Source organism: Phoca vitulina, unplaced genomic scaffold (genome assembly GCF_004348235.1).
Source record: "Phoca vitulina isolate PV1807 unplaced genomic scaffold, GSC_HSeal_1.0 scaffold6, whole genome shotgun sequence".
NCBI classification, from domain to species: Eukaryota; Metazoa; Chordata; class Mammalia; order Carnivora; family Phocidae; genus Phoca; species Phoca vitulina.
The window spans coordinates 6,474,372-6,493,774 of record NW_022589709.1 but is presented as its reverse complement, the minus strand read 5'-3'; the positions used below and the strand labels follow the sequence as shown (position 1 = coordinate 6,493,774).

The 19,403-nt window shown below is 35.1% G+C and overlaps 1 protein-coding gene across 3 annotated transcripts in view; it reads left to right on the top strand.

The window, feature by feature from the left end:
- GABRB2 (gamma-aminobutyric acid type A receptor subunit beta2) overlaps nt 1-19,403 on the top strand; it is a 240,098-nt gene that overhangs the window by 203,710 nt on the left and 16,985 nt on the right. For 2 of the 3 annotated variants that reach the window (XM_032403666.1, XM_032403667.1), the window contains exon 10: nt 948-1,061. The exons of the other annotated variant lie outside the window; for it this stretch is intronic. In XM_032403666.1, coding sequence (XP_032259557.1) covers nt 948-1,061 — 114 coding nt within the window. The remainder of the gene's footprint in view (nt 1-947; nt 1,062-19,403) is intronic. 3 annotated transcript variants of the gene reach the window in all.

Below are 19,403 nucleotides of genomic sequence, written 5' to 3'. Positions count from 1 at the left end.
AAACCTGATTCCACATTGCTCCATATATTCAATTCAGTTGACTTCACCTGAAAAAAAAAAAAACAACACATCTGTTTACACACTAGAGTCCATGGCCAACAAACTGTATCACTTTCATTGTCTTCATGTGACAAATTAAGTCGTAAAATACTAAGAATTTTAAATAAACCTCAAACCAAAAAGAGGTCTACTGAATATTTTTTCCAAGTATCTTCTAGAGTTGTTAATTAAAAAACAAAACAAAACAATATATATATATATAATATATATATATATTATATATATATATAAAATCTCTATCCTAGTGTTAGGAGAGTCCTTCCTATTATCCCTTGCATTCTTCTATTTGTGTGTGTGTGTGTGTATGTTTCCTTATAGAATTTGCTCTTGATTAATTTCACTTCCTTTTCTTGCTTATGCCTTCAAGTTTTCAACTCTCCTTTCTTTTAAGCTTTATGTTGTTCATTGTTTATTTTGCTGCCAATAACTAAGTATATGTATATTTGAGAATTTAGTTACTCCTGCCATTTCACCACCTTGACTCCTACATATCTGAAAAGCCTCCAATATCTTAATTGCAATGAGGGACCCATAACCACCAGTTTTCCAAATAGAGCTGTGCCAAAAAGATCTCCATTTGGGGAGCATTCTTTATTCTGTGTTCATAGGTGTTGCGAGTCTCTGTGTTGCCTTTATCCATTGTGCCTAATTTTTGGTAATGCAAAGCTACTAAAACTTTTTAAATCTATTTATTTCTAGTGCTTGGAATTAGATTTTTTTAAATGATACATTAAAAAAATACAGCTAATTCAAAATCCTACTCTCTGTTAGCATCAGTCTTTCTAAAGACCAGTAGCATTTATCTATATCCAATTTACTTTAACCACAAATCCTATTCTACTGGCATCAGTCGACTTAATTAGCACGTTCTCTACTTTGTCTTCCAGATTTTTTATAAAGATATTAAACAAAATGGGACCCAATATCGATCCTTGTGGGACCCAACTGGAAACCTCTCCCCAACTAGACGGACTACCAATTACGATTTCTCTCTGTATACGGTTAGATAGCCAGTTTTTAATCCATTTACTTGTATTTTTGTTGGAGCCAATTTGTTTAGCTGTTCCCTGTAAAATAATGTATGGGGTCTTTGCAGATAACCTATGGACTTATATCCACAGAGACTTGGAAATAACTTAAATGTTTTCATGAGACCTAAATGGAATTTTCCTGTTTTTTTTTTTTTTAATATAGCTATGATGAGCCTAAGCTTCAGTGTTCTATTCAGTCATTATTCTTGTGCTAGAGAAAGAAACCAAGTGCATCATATTTTGAGATTCCTTTTCATTTGTATTGAGAGAATAGAATGTCATTATATACTGTGGCATTTCTTAGTTTTCTTGTGTTTCTTTTGGTTAGTGGAATAGGTAGAGAATTATACATCCTTCTATTGGTTGGCTCAAAATTTAAGGACCTATATTTTCTGTCATAGATTATTAATTTATGTCTAGGAATGTTATGTTTGCATCAAGTCCTCGTTGCTTTATTGTTATATATTTTACAAATAACTATTACCTTGGTGGACTCGGCATTATTATAATGATAGGTAAAAGGCAATAATTGAGATTGTTCTTTGTTATAGCTCTTGACTTAAATTAATTCCAAAGAAAACCTTTTTTTTTTTTTTGCTAATACTTATAGTTTAGTTTCTGAATCCTCATGTGTTTGCAATTCTTAATTGGCAAATTGTCATTCATATTGCCCTCCGCTCCAGGAGGAGGAGAATTGTCCCCATTCTACCTTATCATCCACTACTTATCCAACTACATTTTTTAAAAATTTCTATTTCTTGGTGAGACAGTGAATGATAGTGAATGTTTGTAAATCTTTCCTATGAGGACTTGATGCTTAATAAGCTGTTATTGTATCCTCTGAGTATCATGTTCTTCTCTAATTTTACTGTTCTGACCCAAGATTCCTCAATTCCAAATTTTTATTGCCTTTGGGGTGGGAGAAAGGTATGGTTTATCTATTAAATTACTACTCTGTTATGGTGTTTTAACCTGCCTTTCAACTTTATTACTTGTTGTGGTATCCATAGTAACAGAGTCTGATAAATGGTATTAGGTAGATTCCAGGAGAAGAGATATTTGACATTTTGCCATCACTAATTTAGTCCTAGTTCCCTAGACATCCAGCCCCTACTGTGTCTGTTCTCCTAGGCTATCTTATTTGTGTTGTTGATGCTGTTCTTGTTTTTAACTCTAGCTACTCTTGTTAAAATTGAAGTAGACTGATTTGGTTGGGCAGTATTCTGGATAGAAGGCTAATCATTTAGAAGAAAACATGTTTGACAGTTGGAATTTGGGTTTATGATGAAAACAATTGAAGAATATTGTATTTTTCAAAACCAAAACCAAAGTATACTGCATGATTGTTCTAGTGACTGGGTAAAGTTACATGAAAATTCAGGAAAATCCCCAGATTGTGAGGTTATTTCAAAGACAAGTTGCCTCTTTGGTGCATTCAGTTTTTCAACTGATGGTTTGAAAGAGTTAATGATACTCTAATGCCATGATTTAGATCCTAATTTGTTAAGAACTCTTTCCCTATTTCCTTAAACATTATGTTAAAGAGAATATTCAATCATTTACATTGAAATATGAATCTTAATGTCTTCTGCTTTAATGCTTTTTTTTGTTGGGTATGTCTTTATTCTGTCCTTCAAGTTCTCTTTTAAGTTCAAATTTAGTGTATGAAATAAGGACTGGTGTTCAAAAGTTTGAATAATGATCTATTAAATATGTAACCTGTAAAAACATCAAGATGTATGTGACAGTCCTCCGAGGCAATAGGGTCCACTGGGAAAATGGTGGCTTTTAGAATCAGACTGAACTGGGTTTACATTCAGGCATGGTCTTTTATGAGCTGTGTGACATTAGATATGCTTAACCTTTCCACCCTTCAGGTTACTCAACTGAAAACTAAAACACTAATTTCTGCCTCATGGAGCTGCTGAGGGGATTAAATGAGATAATTATGTTAAGGGCCTTATATAGTACCAGACAAAGAGCACTCAATAAATAGTTGCTATTATTCTGGAGATGGTAGTAGAGAATGTATATCTTTCTCATTTTTTTCTTTTTTTCTTAGTTCTGTTACTATATTTCTAATTATAAAACTAATTCATGATTTATTTAATGTATAAAAGACAATGAAAACTGTCTGTAGCGCCACACCCAGGCATAATCATTGTTAAAATTGCCTTTTATTCACATGACATACTTTTATTTAAAGAATTATGCCCTGCTATTGTGTATACTGCTATTTTCCACTTCCCTTTTTGTACTTCAAGTATAAATATACATCATTTCTAGTAGCTACAAGATACTTTATTGATATATGTACCATAATTTATGTAACGAGAACCTATCGTTCTCGTTACAATGTAAATATCTACATTGTTTCCAAGTGGTTTTCCATTATAAACAACACTAAGCATTCCATTGCTACATGTTTGTACACCATTGATTCCTGATACACTGCTTAAAATGGAATTGCTGGGTAAAAAAAAGTACCTGCCTTTAAAATGGTGATACATTATTGCCAAGTTGTTCCCTAGTAAAGTTCTGCTATAGTTTACATACCTACCAGCACCTTATGAGAGCGGGGCAGTAAACACACACACACACACACACACACACACAATGTCACCCAGCCCTTAAAATGACAGAGAAACAGAAAACTGATGCCGGCATCCAATTGAAAAAGTGTTAGGAAGTGAAGGTAGAAGAATCCAAAACCTATGTCCTCTCTATTCAAAAGCCATAGAGAATAAAATAGCAATAGAAAGAACAAAACAAAAACAATCAACACTCAACTCAAACTGAAGCTCTACAGAGAGACAGAGACGCATAAGCAGGGTCAGTATTCATGCAGGCAGAATCCAGGCAAACCCACCCAAGCTATATTTGAACAAATGGGGGAACCATTAAACACATCTAAGCAAGGAAACAGCATGGCAGCTCTGTAAGAAAACTATAAATGACTCTATCTTCTTAGGTAGAGAAAGAAAGGAAGTCAGGATGCTAAAGACAGATAACTCTTACTGGAAAAAAAATACTTCAGGAAAAATTAAAATTTCCCTAAAAAAACCTTTTTCTCACCAAAAATTGGAAGAGAGTATGAAACAAAAGATCAAGGATGGGATGATAAACAAGGTGCTAGGAGGTGATTAAGAAGGCAAAAATGAAGACAAAGCAATCTCTGTAGAAACTAGTAACTGAATCTAAAATAGTAAGAAAGAGAGTAAGCGTGGCAAAGAATCAATGCAGTAAAACAAGAGTTCAGATTGTAGAACATCATGCCAAATGGAGAGAAGAGAGATGCAGAGAGAAAAACCACTTAGAAAAAGACATAATAAATATGTAAAACAGGTACAGGAGATTAAATATGCAGAATCATGTTGTTAGTATAGAATGGAATAAAATGGAACAGAAAAAATCTGATGTCAATAATTATAATAATGAATACTTATTGAATGCCTTTTCTGTTTTTAAACACTTTACATATATTATGACATGACATAGTTCTTATTATTATCCTTTGTTGTAGTAATTATAATTTTACAGATGAAGAACTGAGACCCAGAGTGTGTAATTAACTTGCTTAAGTTTAGACAGCTAAAAAATGGTTGAACAGAAAATATGACTACAAGCTACACTCTTAACAAATATGCCAGACATTATATATTTATACATAGCTGCAATGAAATTAATCAGTAAGCCAAAAGGATGTACTGGGTTCCAAGGTAAAAATTATACAATCTCATTTCCACCTTATTATATTCTTCTGACATTACTAAACTTCCAGTCAGAAATAGTGAATGATCTACAAGGAAGGAAAAAAAAAGTTAGGACTCAAACTACTCCATAGCAATATTAAATTTTGTAAAATAATGCAAAAACATTACAGGGCTCTGAGGGGAGAAAATGTAACCTAAGAATATTATTATTGATAGATAAAGGCAAAAGAAAATAAACTATCCTCAGTATCCAAGGTTTAGTGAATAGAGCATCCATGACACCTTATTTAAAAAGCTTCATATAAATAAATAAATAAATAAATAAAATAAAATAAAAAAGTTTCATAAAAAAGTCTCACCCCAATTAAAGATAGTCAAAGTAAGGAACTTTAGACTAGGAAAAGCCAGTGTGCTAAGCATTCAGAACTAAAGACAGCATGTCAATCTAAAGCTAAACAGCTCCAGAAATTAAAGTTACAGAATAAAAGATAATTCAATTATTTTAAAAAACTAAATACTATATAAAAAGAATAAATCAGGATATGTATTTTTGAAGAGGGAGAAAGTATTGTTCCCTAGTTCATAGCAAGGACTCGACATTTACTCTTTTCTTTAGAGTTTATGAATCAAGAAGTTGAAGATAAGGATATGTTTAAAATTAACATAGATTATTACGACTGTGTTTCTTGAAGGGTGTACCATAGACTGCCTACATTAGGATCATCTGGGGTGCTCGCTTAAAAAGTAGATTCCACTTGAGATATCGTAAATCACAATTTTTAGTGGGACAGCTGAGGAATCTGCATTTTATCTCCCAGATCTGTCGTATCCACTGAAACATAAAGTTTAAGGATCAGGATCAGTATGATGAACTGACAATTCATCGTATACAAACCTTAGATAATAAGAAGGAGATAAAGAAAGTTGCAGATAAGCCATCTAAAGCTAGATGTCAGAAGAAAAGATAAGGACAACTTAAAAGCAAATTTAGAGCATAAATTAAGGTGATAGAATTAAAACCAAACTTGTCTTAACTGCTATAACTAGAGCACCTAATCAACTTTATCAGAAGAGTAATATTCTTAGATTAAATCAAGCAACTAAACCCAACAAAATGCTATTTATTAGAGACACCTTTAAAGTAAAGGTATTGAGAAATATTCTTTGTAAAGTCATAGGCAAAACCAAATGGGGCGAATGCAAGTCTGAGGATAACTGAGGATTGCATAGTATTACTTTTTAATAGTATTAATATTATGACTATTATTAGGTTATAAGGATTAATTGGAGGTAAAAAATATCGACTGAGAGATATTTTATAAAAATTGCAATCCAAAATAAAGGTGTTATCATTGATTAATAATTTATATGTAATTCATAAAATTAAAATTGAAACAGCATCCAAATAAAATGATAGGAAATAAAAAGAGAAAATGATAGAAACATTACCTGAGTCATGTATTTAATAAAGTTTATTAGTTGTATAACCTCATTTTTATACAACTCATGTGTCAAAGATACAATAAAAATTAATTTGAAGAACATCTAGAAAATAATGGCAATTTAAAATACTATATAATTAATTCCAAGGGATATGGTTAAAGTAATAGTGGGAGAGTTATAGTTTCAAATACATTTCTAGCAAGTAATTTTAAAAAGTGAATTAAATGCACAATTCAAAAAGTTAAAAAAAGATCAACAATATATCTAAAAGAAGCAGAAGGTAATTCATCAAGATCAATTATAAGTTAACAAAATAGAAAATCAAAATAAAATAATGTACAAATAAATCAGTTCTTTTAGGGACACCTGGGTGGCTCAGTGGGTTGAGCTCCGCCTTCAGCTCAGGTCATGATCCCAGGGTCCTGGGATCAAGTCCCATGTCAGGCTCCTTGCTCAGCGGGGAGCCTGCTTCTCTCTCTGTCTGCTACTCCCCCTGCTTGTGCTCTCTCACTCTCTCTGACAAATAAATAAATAAAATTTTAAAAAATAAATAAATCAGTTCTTTTAAAAAAATAAGTAAAATAGGGAAATAATTGATCAAGGAAAAGCTTATTAAAGAAGCAAAGAAGGAGCCAAAGTAGAAATTTTTTAAAGGCGTAATTGTTTTTTTTAAAGGTGAAATTAAAAGAAAATTATGCAAAGATCTTAGAAAATGTGGATAAAATATATGATATTCTTAGAAAATATAAATTAGCAAACTGACCTAGCAGAAAGAGAAAACAAAAACAGAGCAATTACCAAAGATAAAACTAAGAAAACTGACAAAACAATGTAACCCCACTCCAGCCAGAAGGCTTCAGCAATAAATCTTGTCAAATATTATAAGCAAATGCTTCCAGTGCCAAAACCATATCTGAGAAAAACAAAAGTATATGAAAAAAAGCTATGAGTCCACTTTATCAATGAATATTTCAGTGGAGAAAAAAAATCTTTAAATATCAAGTTTAACCCAAAAAATATTAAAAGCAAACTGCAACATAAGCACAGTCATTTCAAAATAAAATTATAATATAATTTACCATATTAATACATTGAAAAGGTGAAAATTTTTTCATCCTTTCAGTAGATTGCCAAGAGACATTCAAAGGTATCTATTGATTTCAGTATTCATTTTTGGCTGTAAATTTAAAATCCCTTAGGAAATTGGGAAATGATGGGTATTTTTCTTGCTGTTTCTTTACTTCTCTTCATCTAACCAAAAGCTCTCTCTTACATTTTGTCTTAGGGTGGAAAAGTAAAGGCAGGGACAAGAAATGGATGCTTACCATCACACTATTATTTAATTTTATAAAAATTATTAGCCAGTGAAACTACATGAGAAAAAATAAGGAATGTTAGAAAAGGAGGAAAAAGGATTTCACTCTTAGCAAAAAAAAAAGAAAAAAAGAAAAAAATTCTGGGAGAAACTTTTAGAAACCTTATGAGAAAGGAGAAAGGGAAGTTTTCACAGCTTTTCTATATAAAGTGTATATAAACAATAATAAAAATATTGGAAGGAAAGGAAAGAGCCCTTTTATTACTAGTAATGTTTTTGATGAAAGAAAAATTTGTTAAAAAAATTGCTTTTTTAAAAAAGTTAACATTTTAAGAGAATCAGTTTTTTTCTAAATTATTCTATGAGTTTAGTGAAATCCCATTGGATGACCAATGGCTTCCTTTGAAGCTTTGATCTTTAGTGGTTTGTTTTAGAACTTTGATAGAGTAATTCTAAAGTTTTTTTGGAAGAAAAAAATACATGTGAAGAATCAGGAAAGTGAAAAAAAATAAGAAAAGAATAGCTTTACCAGAAGTTTAAATGAATTATAAAACCAGAGTGATTAATGCAGTATAGTACTGAATCAGTGCCATCTAAATGAAGAGCACAGAAATTGTCTTAGAAACATTAGAAAATTAAATTATTAATAAAAGTATCATTTAATATCACAGGGAGATGTGAGTTATTTAATAAACAGTGGTGAGTAATTGGATGGTCTGACTATTTGGGGATATTTAAATGTAATACCATACATCTAACCCACCCCTTCCTCCAGATTAAATTCTAGATAAATTAAAGAGCTAGATATTTTTTAAAGAGGAAAAGATACATAAAAAGCAGAAAATCATGTATAAATATTTTAATAAACATGGATTAGGTAAAATAAGACAGGAAATCTAGAATCCAGAAAAGAATAATATATTTGAGCTTGTAAAAATGTTTAATTTCTGTATTTTTCTTTTTCTCTTATCATTCTCATCAGGTAAAGCTTTTCTTTCCACAAGGAACATAATTTTTTGTCTTCTTTCTAATTACTAATTGCTTTTTAAAGCATATGGTTATTTTCAATTAATAATCCCACTTTTAAATCCCACTTTTTGAGGGGAAAAACAATCAAAATGTTTTATAATCATTTTTTTAAGTTTTTTTTTTTTTTTTAATTTGAGAGAGAGAGAGAGCACCAGCAGGGGGGGAGGAGCAGAGGGACAAGCAGACTCCCCGCTAAGCTGGAAGCTGAGCACAGGGCTGGATCCCAGGACCTCCCAGAACCCCAGGATCATGACCTGAAGCGAAGGCAGACGCTTAAGTGACTGAACCCCCCCAGGTGTCCCTATAGTCATTTTTTTTCATGCATCTGTTTCATCTGTTTATACTTTTATATGAGCAGATTCTCTTTCTCGTTTTCCCTTCAACAGTATTGATTATTGATTGTTCTTCACAATTTATTATGGGTATAATCTTATGTTAACTTGTATTTCCCACATTTCTTAAGCAATTTAATAACTTTTCATATAGTTATGTGGTGAAATCAGCTTCCCTGTGAGTTGCCTATGGTTACTCTTTTTTTTTTTTTTAAGATTTTATTTATTTATTTGAGAGAGAGAGAAAGCATTGGGAGCAGGCAGAGGGACAAGCAGACTCCCCACTGAGTGGGGAGCCCAACACCAGTCTTGATCCTAGGACCCTGAGATCATGACCTGAGCCCAAGTCAGATGCTTAACAGACTGAGCCACCCAGGAGCCCCTTGTCTATGATTACTCTTATCCATTTCTCTTTTTTCAGTTTCAAGAGGTCTAAATATAATAAATATACTAACCATTTATTAGTATGTGCATTGCAGATATTTTTCCCAAGTTCTCACTCATTCTGTAACAACTTTTCAATTTTTATATTGTCTAATTATTTATACTTTTGTAATTTCTGCATTTTCTGGAATGTATAAAAATTCCTCTTGAAACTCTAAGTTAGGCATATGGTCTAATGAATTTTTCTGAAAGTTTTTTTTTTCCTTTTCATACTTTTGATTACTTTGTGTTTTACATTTAATCCATCTTAAATAATATATTATTGTTAGTGCAAGATAATGATCAACTTTATATTTTTCCAGGGGTAAAACCAATAGCACAAGCATTATTGTATTTTTACATGTTAAAAATCCATTTTCCCAGTGGTTACATTTGGAGAGTGGGATGGGATGATAAAAGACTTCCATTTTTCATTCTATATCTTTCTGTAGTGTTTGAACTGTTACAATGAGCATATATTACTTTTAAAATTTAAGACAGGGTGTAAGTGTGATATATATACATATTCCCACTCAATTTGCCAGTATGAGCCTATGACCCATTTATTACATTCTCTCTTTCTTACACAGAGACACACACACTTACTCACCATACCTACCACACCCATACAGACACAAACCACACACAGATACAATTCCTACTTTTCCCAATGCTTCATATATCACTTAGCCAGAATAACTCAATTACATATAAATAGCACATGCTCATTTTTGGTAATTATTGCTTATATTCTAATAATTATTGCTATCAGAAAGAAAAAGAAGGAAGGAAGGGAGCAGGGAGTAAGGAGAGGGAGGGAAGAAGAGAGAAAGAGGGAGAGAATGGTGTGGGCTGAATAGTAACTGGTCTGCCTTGGGAGCAGTCAAGCCCAGGCTGTCTGACTTTCTTGTTGATGTTGTCACCAGTGATACAGTTAGACAAAGAGACCTCTACTGTTTTGTTTTGTTTTTTTAACTTGAACATACCCATAGCAACACTGCCCATGGATCCCTGCAGATATAGTTCCCCATGAAAAAATTAATCCTCTAACTTGGTGCAGCAAACTGAAATTCAGATGACTCGAGATTTAAGTTTTAATTCTGACACTTAAGCCATACTTATAATATCGAGAAGTCAACCTGTCCTGCAAAATAAGGATGTGATCTCCAAGACCTCAACCACCTTAAAAATCATGTGGTTCTAGAATATTTACTGAGCCTTCTTGCCTGAAATTCGTTAGTTCCATAGCTTCCTTTTGATTAAACCTCCTATCACTTATTTCTACTACAAGCAATTGCTTATTAATTTAAAATTTATAAACAGTTGCACAGAGTTTATATCATACTCTATGGTTAAAAACCGTTTTATTTGGGGCGCCTGGGTGGCTCAGTTGTTAAACATCTGCCTTCAGCTCGGGTCATGATCCCAGGGTCCTGGGATCGAGCCCCTCATTGGGCTCCCTGCTCGGTGGGAAGCCTGCTTCTCCCTCTCCCACTCCCCCTGCTGTGTTCCCTCTCTTGCTGTCTCTCTCTCTGTCAAATAAATAAATAAAATCTTAAAAAAGAAAACCATTTTATTTAAAATGGAAAAATGTGGAAAAATGGCTATAGAGAGAAATATTATAAAACAATTTCCTGGGTTATGAACAACTAAAAGTACTAGGAATCCAAGTCCTATTCTAAAATTAACTCATCTAAATAAGATATAATTCTTACATTGGATAAATCAGAATGTAAATTAAATGTAAGCTATAAAGAAGGTAGTAAGTAGCCAAGTAGGCAGGTCCATTAGATTATGATAATATTGTGCCCTGGTATAGTATTTATACTTTTTCAATGTGCTTCAATTATCTCAAAAATAACCAGATACATAGAGGGTAAATATAACCCATTTTATAAATGAGTAAATGGAACAGACACCTAGGCATTCACTGACGAAACACATTTTCAGGACCAAAACCTCTTGAATCTTACTGCCATGTTCTTGTCCATTGCCTGGTCAGTTTCTCTGTTGAGTCCCTTCTTTTTTTTTTTTTTAAGATTTTATTTATTTGACAAAGAGAGACAGCCAGAGAGGGAACACAAGCAGGGGGAGTGGGAGAGGGAGAAGCAGGCTTCCCGCAGAGTAGGGAGCCCGGTGGGGGGCTCCATCCCAGGACCTTGGGATCATGTGTTGAGTCCCTTCTTAATCAGAGAAACTGGTTATCTCCTGTCCTACAAGGAGGCCAATGTTTACCAACTATGACTCATTTCCCTTCAATCTGGTTTTTTTGGTAGAATGAGAACCACAACCAAAGAGTTAAATTTTGAAAACATATTTGTTCTGTCAGAGGGCCCATGTTGCCAGTAAACAAAATTTAGCAAACAACAGAAAAAGTATATATATAATACTTTTGTGGTTTTTCAAAGCACTAGTAATACATTACCTCTTCAGGTGCTCCATTCCATTCTAGAATTCGAAATACAGTACCGCTAACATATACAAGTACCATGTTGCTTAAATCGGTACTGGAAGTCAAGCACAACTTGTGGATTATTAACATAGTCTTTAAGGAAAGACATGCAATAGTTTTCAATTTTAAGACAAAGCTTCACTTTTGAAGAGCTCCTGAAGTTAGTATGATACTTACCTATACTGTAAACATGTAATTTCTTTCCTTTTCTCCTTAATAAAAACCTGCCAGTAAATTAATGTATTTTTTAGTTTTAAAAATCTCAGATTTTAGAGGTGCCTGGGTGGCTCAGTCATTAAGCGTCTGCCTTCAGCTTGGGTCATGATCCCAGGGTCCTGGAATCGAGCCCCACATCGGGCTCCCTGCTCCGTGGGAAGCCTGCTTCTCCCTCTCCCACTCCCCCTGCTTGTGTTCCCTCTCTCGCTGTCTCTCTCTGTCAAATAAATAAATAAAATCTTTAAAAAAATAAATAAATAAATAAAAATAAAATCTCAGATTTTAGGAAATGTAGTAACAGTTGTAGTATAATGAATACAATTATTACTCAGAAAACTCTGGAAAGATTATGAATTGTTGAAAAATAGAAAACTGTGTGTTCCATGGGCAGCTCTGGGAATTAAGGACTGGCATTAAATTTTTAGTAACCATCTTTCTATTAATATTAAATTATTTAAAAACAAAGCAAAACAATTAAAGAACCTCCAGCAAGTCTTGTGTTCCTAAAGAAATTAGGAGTTTTTTATGGCCTCTGCTGAGAAAAGGTTTACAGAATTGCTTGATGCTTGTTTAATTTTGGCAAAGAGCACCAAGAGAGACATAACAAAAATGGAACCTGACATAATTTTGAAATCTCCCTCAGCAATAAATAAGCTGTCTCTTTGCCTCTCAATACTACTACTAACTTCTGCTGTAGAAAATTTCTGGAAGCTGAACCAGCTTCAAAGACCCCATAGCCAGTTTCTTCTACTGAGTCCCAGATATTGCTGTGACTCCCTAGCGGGGTAAGCATCTCTGAATCCTGGAGCGCAAGCCTGCTAACCCAGGTGCCACCCTGAGAGTGCACTGTGGTAAGAGTCCTCAACAGTGAATACTGCTTTCTGAAGCATTTCACATTTCCTCACTCACGTCAGGGTTGTTTACTTCAGCAGTTGAGAATGTTGGTCCCCTGATGCCAGCAACATGGGCTGCATTCCTGTGAGAGTCTTTCAGATACACGTTGTTCGCTTCACTGTAGCCAGCTGCAGGGCAGCCTTAAACTTTTCTCACAAGGGACAAGATTTAGAAGGAACATCACAAATGTGTTGATCATTCAGCAAGTTTATCAAATTATTGCTCTTGGAGAGTACCACAGCTGTTAAGAGCACAGACATACCCGGCTTCATCAAACCTACTCGATTCTGAATTTGAGACCGTCCTGTGTTTAAGCCCCATAATTCTCACTTATTAGATATGTCAGCCTGAGAAAGCTCTCTGAGCCTCAGTTTCCTAATTTGTAAAATAGGGCTGACTGTTCTACCCTCAAAAGATAGTTTTAAGGATTGCAGGAGGAAATATGAGGAAGTACTTGGAAAGTAAGCATTTCTTAAGCACTAACCTCAAAATTGATGTCTATCGTGAAAAGGATTGCAACCTCAAAATTGATGTCTATTGTGAAAAGGATTGCAAGGGCAGAACTCTGACTTTTCCCATTTCTCAAGATTTGTTTCTAAATTCAGAAGCACTGTCTCCATCAGTCTGATGGAACAGTCCACTGCCCCTATAATATTCTTTTAAATTATGTGACATAATCAGAATGAATAGTACATAGTATACGTGATACATGCTACTGAGTTTCTTGCTACTGAGGTGTTAATTTTAAATGCACCTTCTGGAAAAGCTTCACAGAGTAAAAGACACATTCCATTTCAGGGGAAACAAAAGAACAAGGAGCTCTTCTATCCTGCCAGGATATACATAGCTATGACAGAATAACAGTATTTTAACCCTTAAAAGAATATGAATTGATCTTCTCATTTTATAAATGAAGAAACTGATACCCAGAGAAATAGACTGACTAGTCCACGGATGCACAGCAATTAAATAACAAAGACCCCAATTCTGTGGCATAACCTGCCCATTGTGCCGCACTGCCTTTCACTCCCTGACTTGACAATACATAATAATTTGATCTGCATCCTTCCTCAATCCCTTGCATTTTTCAACAAAGTACTCTGACAAATATTAGTAAACAGGAAACCATTCTGGTGCATTGGAAATTGTTCCATCCTGCTCCTACCCAGTATGTAACGTTGAACAAAGCACTTCTGAACTACTACTAATATATCTAAAAAACTAACATTTACCAAGAGTTTACAAGTGCTTTACTTGAATTTTTACCATCCACTGTCCCATAGTAGCATTTTATAGGGGGTCATCCTCAGACTACAACATCAGAATCACCAATACTTTAGGAAATGCGGAACCCCAGCCCATTCCTGGATTTATTGAATCAGAATTTCTGATGACCCAAGAATTTAAATTTTAGCACATTCTCCAAACGATTCTGATGCCCATGAAAGTTTGAAGCTTATTGAGTTACTAGATACTCTTACAGTCCTCTAAAATTTTAACGATGACAAAAGCTGAGGTCCAGAGAGAAATAACATATTCAGTCACACAGCTAGTGAGTTGCAAACCTGGGATTTCAACCAGGTCTTTTATTATTATTATTATTATTATTATTATTATTATTTATTATTATTATCTGAGGGTTTTCAATATTTGACACAGAGTCTAGCTGATATTCTTTAACAAAGCATCAGCTTAGATTTGATATTCTTTTTTTTAACACTTTATTTTATTTTATTTTATTATGTTATGTTAATCACCATACATTACATCATTAGTTTTTGATGTAGTGTTCCATGATTCATTGTTTGCATATAACACCCAGTGCTCCATGCAATATATGCCTTCCTTAATACCCATCACTGGACTAACTCATCCCCCCACCCCCTCCCCTCTGAAACCCTCAGTTTGTTTCTCAGAATCCATAGTCTCTCATGGTTCATCTCCCCCTCCAATTTCCCCCCCTTCATTTTTCCCTTCCTGCTATCTTCTTCTTCTTTTTTTTTTTAACATATAATGTATTATTTGTTTCACAGGTACAGGTCTGTGATTCATCAGTCTTAACACAATTCACAGCACTCACCATAGCTCTTTCCTGTCTCCTTAAATTCATAATTTCTTCATTTCTTAACTCAACCTACAGCCTGCGTTTTGTAAAGTTAAATCATTTACTGTCCACCATCATCGGCAGATCTCAGAGCCAAGGGTTCTTTGGTGTTAAGATGGAACAGAGAGATGTTTGATAAGGCTGTGTCAGATTAATAGCAGTCTCCCAACAAGGGTTGGGTTGTGAGAGTGGATGGTGCATTTGGCAAATTCTCACTGCAGTAATTCACTGTGTAATTGACTAAATGTACAGGAATTGTTGGCCACCGCTGGACAGGGATCCCTGGTTGAAGTGGATTTAATTGCTCCCTCTCCAGTTCACTGTCCCCCTGGGGTTTATCCAATCAAGTCAGTGCCTTGATTGTGATTAATTCAGCATTCTGAAAAGGGAGCACAAAAAATTACCAGTGAACTCCTCTACCCCTTTACCGTATAGACGTTGAAGACCTGGCTTAGCAGCCTTGGAGAGCTACCCAAGATCCTTAAAAAATTCCTTTTTTTTTTTCAGTCCTACAGTCATTGACTTTGAGAACTTTAAGGGAATCTAAGAGATGATGTAACCCAGTGCTTCTCAATCTTTAATGTGCATCAAAGTTATCTATATATCTTGCTCAAGTGCGGATTCTTATTCTGTAGGTCTAGGGTGAGGCTTGAGATTCTGCACTTCTAACAAACTTCCCGGTGATGCCAAAGCTGTTGAGCTCCAGACCACACTCAATAGCAAGGAGCTAGCCCAGGGAATGCAAATGAGTCCCAACCCTGAAGGAGTATTGGCTGCTGCCTTAAGAACTAGACTGAAGTTTCTGTAGTTGTTGCGGGGACCAGCTGGTCCATTTGCCTGGTTTGTGCCTCTCTCGGGGGTAAGGATAGGAAACTTCACCTCAACATCATTTTTTGTGGTTTTTAATTAACACTTCCTTTTCCTTGTAGTTGCATTTTTTAGCTCCTTTTTTTTAAAATTGAGGTATAATTGACCTAACATTATATTAGTTTCAGGTTTGCAACATAATGATTGTTATTTGTATATATTGCAAAATGATTGTCATAAGTTCAGTTAACATCCATCACTGTACATACTTACAATTTTTTTCTTGTGATGTCTCATTTTTTTTTAAAGATTTTATTTATTTATTTGACAGAGAGAGACACAATGAGAGAGGGGACACAAGCAGGGGGAGTGGGAAAGGGAGAAGCAGGCTTCCCGCGGAACAGGGAGTCCAATGCGGGGCTCCATCCCAGGACCCTGAGATCATGACCTGAGCCGAAGGCAGACGCTTAACGACTGAGCCACCCAGGCACCCCATGATGTCTCATTTTTATATGCAGACAAAGAAACCCAGAAATGTCAGTAACTTCCACAGGGTCATATAAGCTAGTTAGTGGTAGAGCTGGGACTAACTAAAGCTGGAACCTAAACCTAGGTTTCTCTCTCTGAGTTGCACAATTTAATCACAGATTGCATGTGAAGCTGTTTTAAAATATCTTTCCTCAGTTCTGTCATTGGCAGAGCAAGCCGCAGAGTACAGTTTGGATTCAAGAAGCCAAAAGTCAAGTTCAGCCTCTGAAAAGTTCTGCAACTTTGGGAAAAGAATTTCTCTGTGTCTCAATTTTGTTAATCTGCGAGATGATAAGTCCTTGCCTGGCCTTTCAGATTCCTTCTGACGTTGTAGAAGACAATGAAATAAAAGCCATGAAAGCCATTTGATAAAACATAAGTAACTTAAATAAATGGAGGGCATTTTTATTAAAATTACTGTAGGATCACATTATTCTTACAGGATTATTGATTTTGGAAAACTGTCTCTATATTTCTATATATCTATATTTTATATAGATAAAAACATATATATACTTACATATATAAAAATATATATGAATAATACATGACCTTACTATTGTCCTATGTTGAATTTTATCTGAAATTATTGAAATTACTATTTTGAACTTTATTAATGATACCTTTTTGATTTTCTACCCGCCTTTAATGTATCTGGTCTGTGCAAAGCATGCATAGAGGCATGGGAAGTGAAAGAGAGAGAGAGAGAGATATCAAGCAAGCCAGCCAAAATCTTGTCAGTGATATATTGTTCTGGCTACCAGTAGCAACAAGGCTCCAGGTTTCTTTATTCACATCCAGAAGGAGAGATGGGGACTTTTTTTTTTTTTAACCCAAAATCCTCCAGTAAACCTTTCTTTTCTTTTCATTGGTTCAGTTGCCTTATGCCCTCCCATTCCTGAACTAGTCCCTGGAAGGGGAGGGGAAACACCAAGACTGGTTTATAGCAATCAGGCCCACATCTGGAACAGAGGATCAGTCTCTCCCATTGTTACAACGGGTGGGATAGATTCAGCCACAGTCCACTACAGAGGTTAATGGGGAAATATAAAGAATTCGTTTTACCTACCTATGTAAACCAGCAAATTTACATTTTCTTCCCCAGTTGAGAAATGTTAAAGTTGTAAGTACTGTAGCCATGTTACCTTTTGTTACACACCTAATTGTATGCAGGACATGAGGGTAGGCTCCTTAAGTATCTTGTCTCCAGATTAAAACAAACCATCATATAATGTGCTTTTATTTTGAAGAGGAGGTGATATAACCTCATTTTAAAGATGAGAAACCTGAGGCTCAACTAAGCTATGGAGCTTGACCAAGGGCACAGCAGAGAAGCTAGAAAACAAAGCTGATTTCAAAACTCATGCCTTTAAGACTTAACTAACTATATATATGTTCTGAAATTTAAAATAGTGCTGCACAAAGATGATCTACAGAATATAATTTCATATCATCTCTACATCGTAATGAAACTCTCATTATAAATGCATTTAATTGCGGAAAGAAACTCATTTCTCATAAGTTAGAGAAGACAGGAATAAATCTGAAAACTTAGCTTTGCTGATGGGTGCAAGCTCTCCCTTCCCCAAATTTTACTGATCCTGTTGGCAAAAACAAAATGGAACACTCTGAGTCGCCTCTTGCCTCTGCCCACTATAAAGACGAAGAACCAAACAAAATTAAGCATTAGGAAGAAATATTATTCACAGTTTCTTGTATTAGTGAATAATGAGGTCTCAACATTAGACGCTTTCCCGGACGACAGAAACTAGAAGATTCACACAGCCCAAAACCAACAGGAAGCTCACTGCCAAAGGGCTGTAGCCAAGAGTGGTACAGGTGTCTTGCTGCATTCATTCGTTTCTTAAAGAGTAATTGAGCAAGTGCTCTGTGTGGTCTTCTGTCACCACCTCCGGAGCTGTTTTAATTCAAAAACTGGTTTACCATCCCAAACCTCTCCTGGCCATGATGTGACACTAGTTCAATTCCCTTATTTCTATCTAATGTCTCATGAAGTCTTCCACATTATCTTTAGTATGCGCTCTCCAGAGTCTCTGCCTCCCTCACCTGTCCCTGACTTAGAACTTTCTCCTCTCTGATGAAAGTTCCGTTCCATGAGTTTATCATATAGGGCACTGTTTCAGGTACTTTATATGAATTCTCTCATTTAATCCTTATAATCACCTAATAAGGCTGACATTGTTTTACCTATTTTACAGTTGAGAAGTTGAGAGTTTGGATATTTGTATTAGCTTATTTTAAAATCTAACGTGAGTCCCTCTCACTTCACAAAGTAGCTCTTTCTAAAATGAAGTAAAATCAAAGTTAGCAGGAAAGGTCCAGAGGGAAAAGATGAGATCCCTCAAGCTGTCTAACTTGGCACTTACTGAATATAACGTTGTGTAGACAAAGGGCTCCCCCCCTCTCTACCTTCCCCCTTTCTCTTCCCCTGCCTGATAGGCCTGACTCTCTCTTTATAAAGGCTCAGTGCCATATTTATCGTCCCCGCCTTCTCTGAGCTCAGGCCATTATCTCTTATTTGACCACTGCCCCTGCCCCATTCTTGTCACTGTTCCTTCCGCTGCACGGTGCATATTCATATTCCTAAATGTCTCCCCCTCAAAACAAGAGGGAATTTTACCCTCTCAAGGGAACATATAAATCCTAGTGTACCATCAATCTTTAGTGTGGTGACTCTGAAATAGGACTGTCTGGGTTCAAATTTCAGATCCCTTATTTACTCGTTGTGTTACTTTCTGCAAGTGACTTCAATTTTTAGTCTCAGCAGGCTTATCTATGAAATGAGAGTTGTTAATAAGAGTACCTACCATAAAGGAGTGTGGTGAGGAATACATGCCATAACCCGTGTAGAATGCTTATAACTACCTGGGATATAGTATACAGGCCCACTAAATATTGACTACAAATATTACCTGCGAATTCAACTGATACTTCTTGAGTCCCTATGCAACATGCTGCTTGCCCTCACAGGGACCACATCTTAAAGGGAGGATACACTTTCAACAGACATCTATGGAAATAATACATAAGCGAAA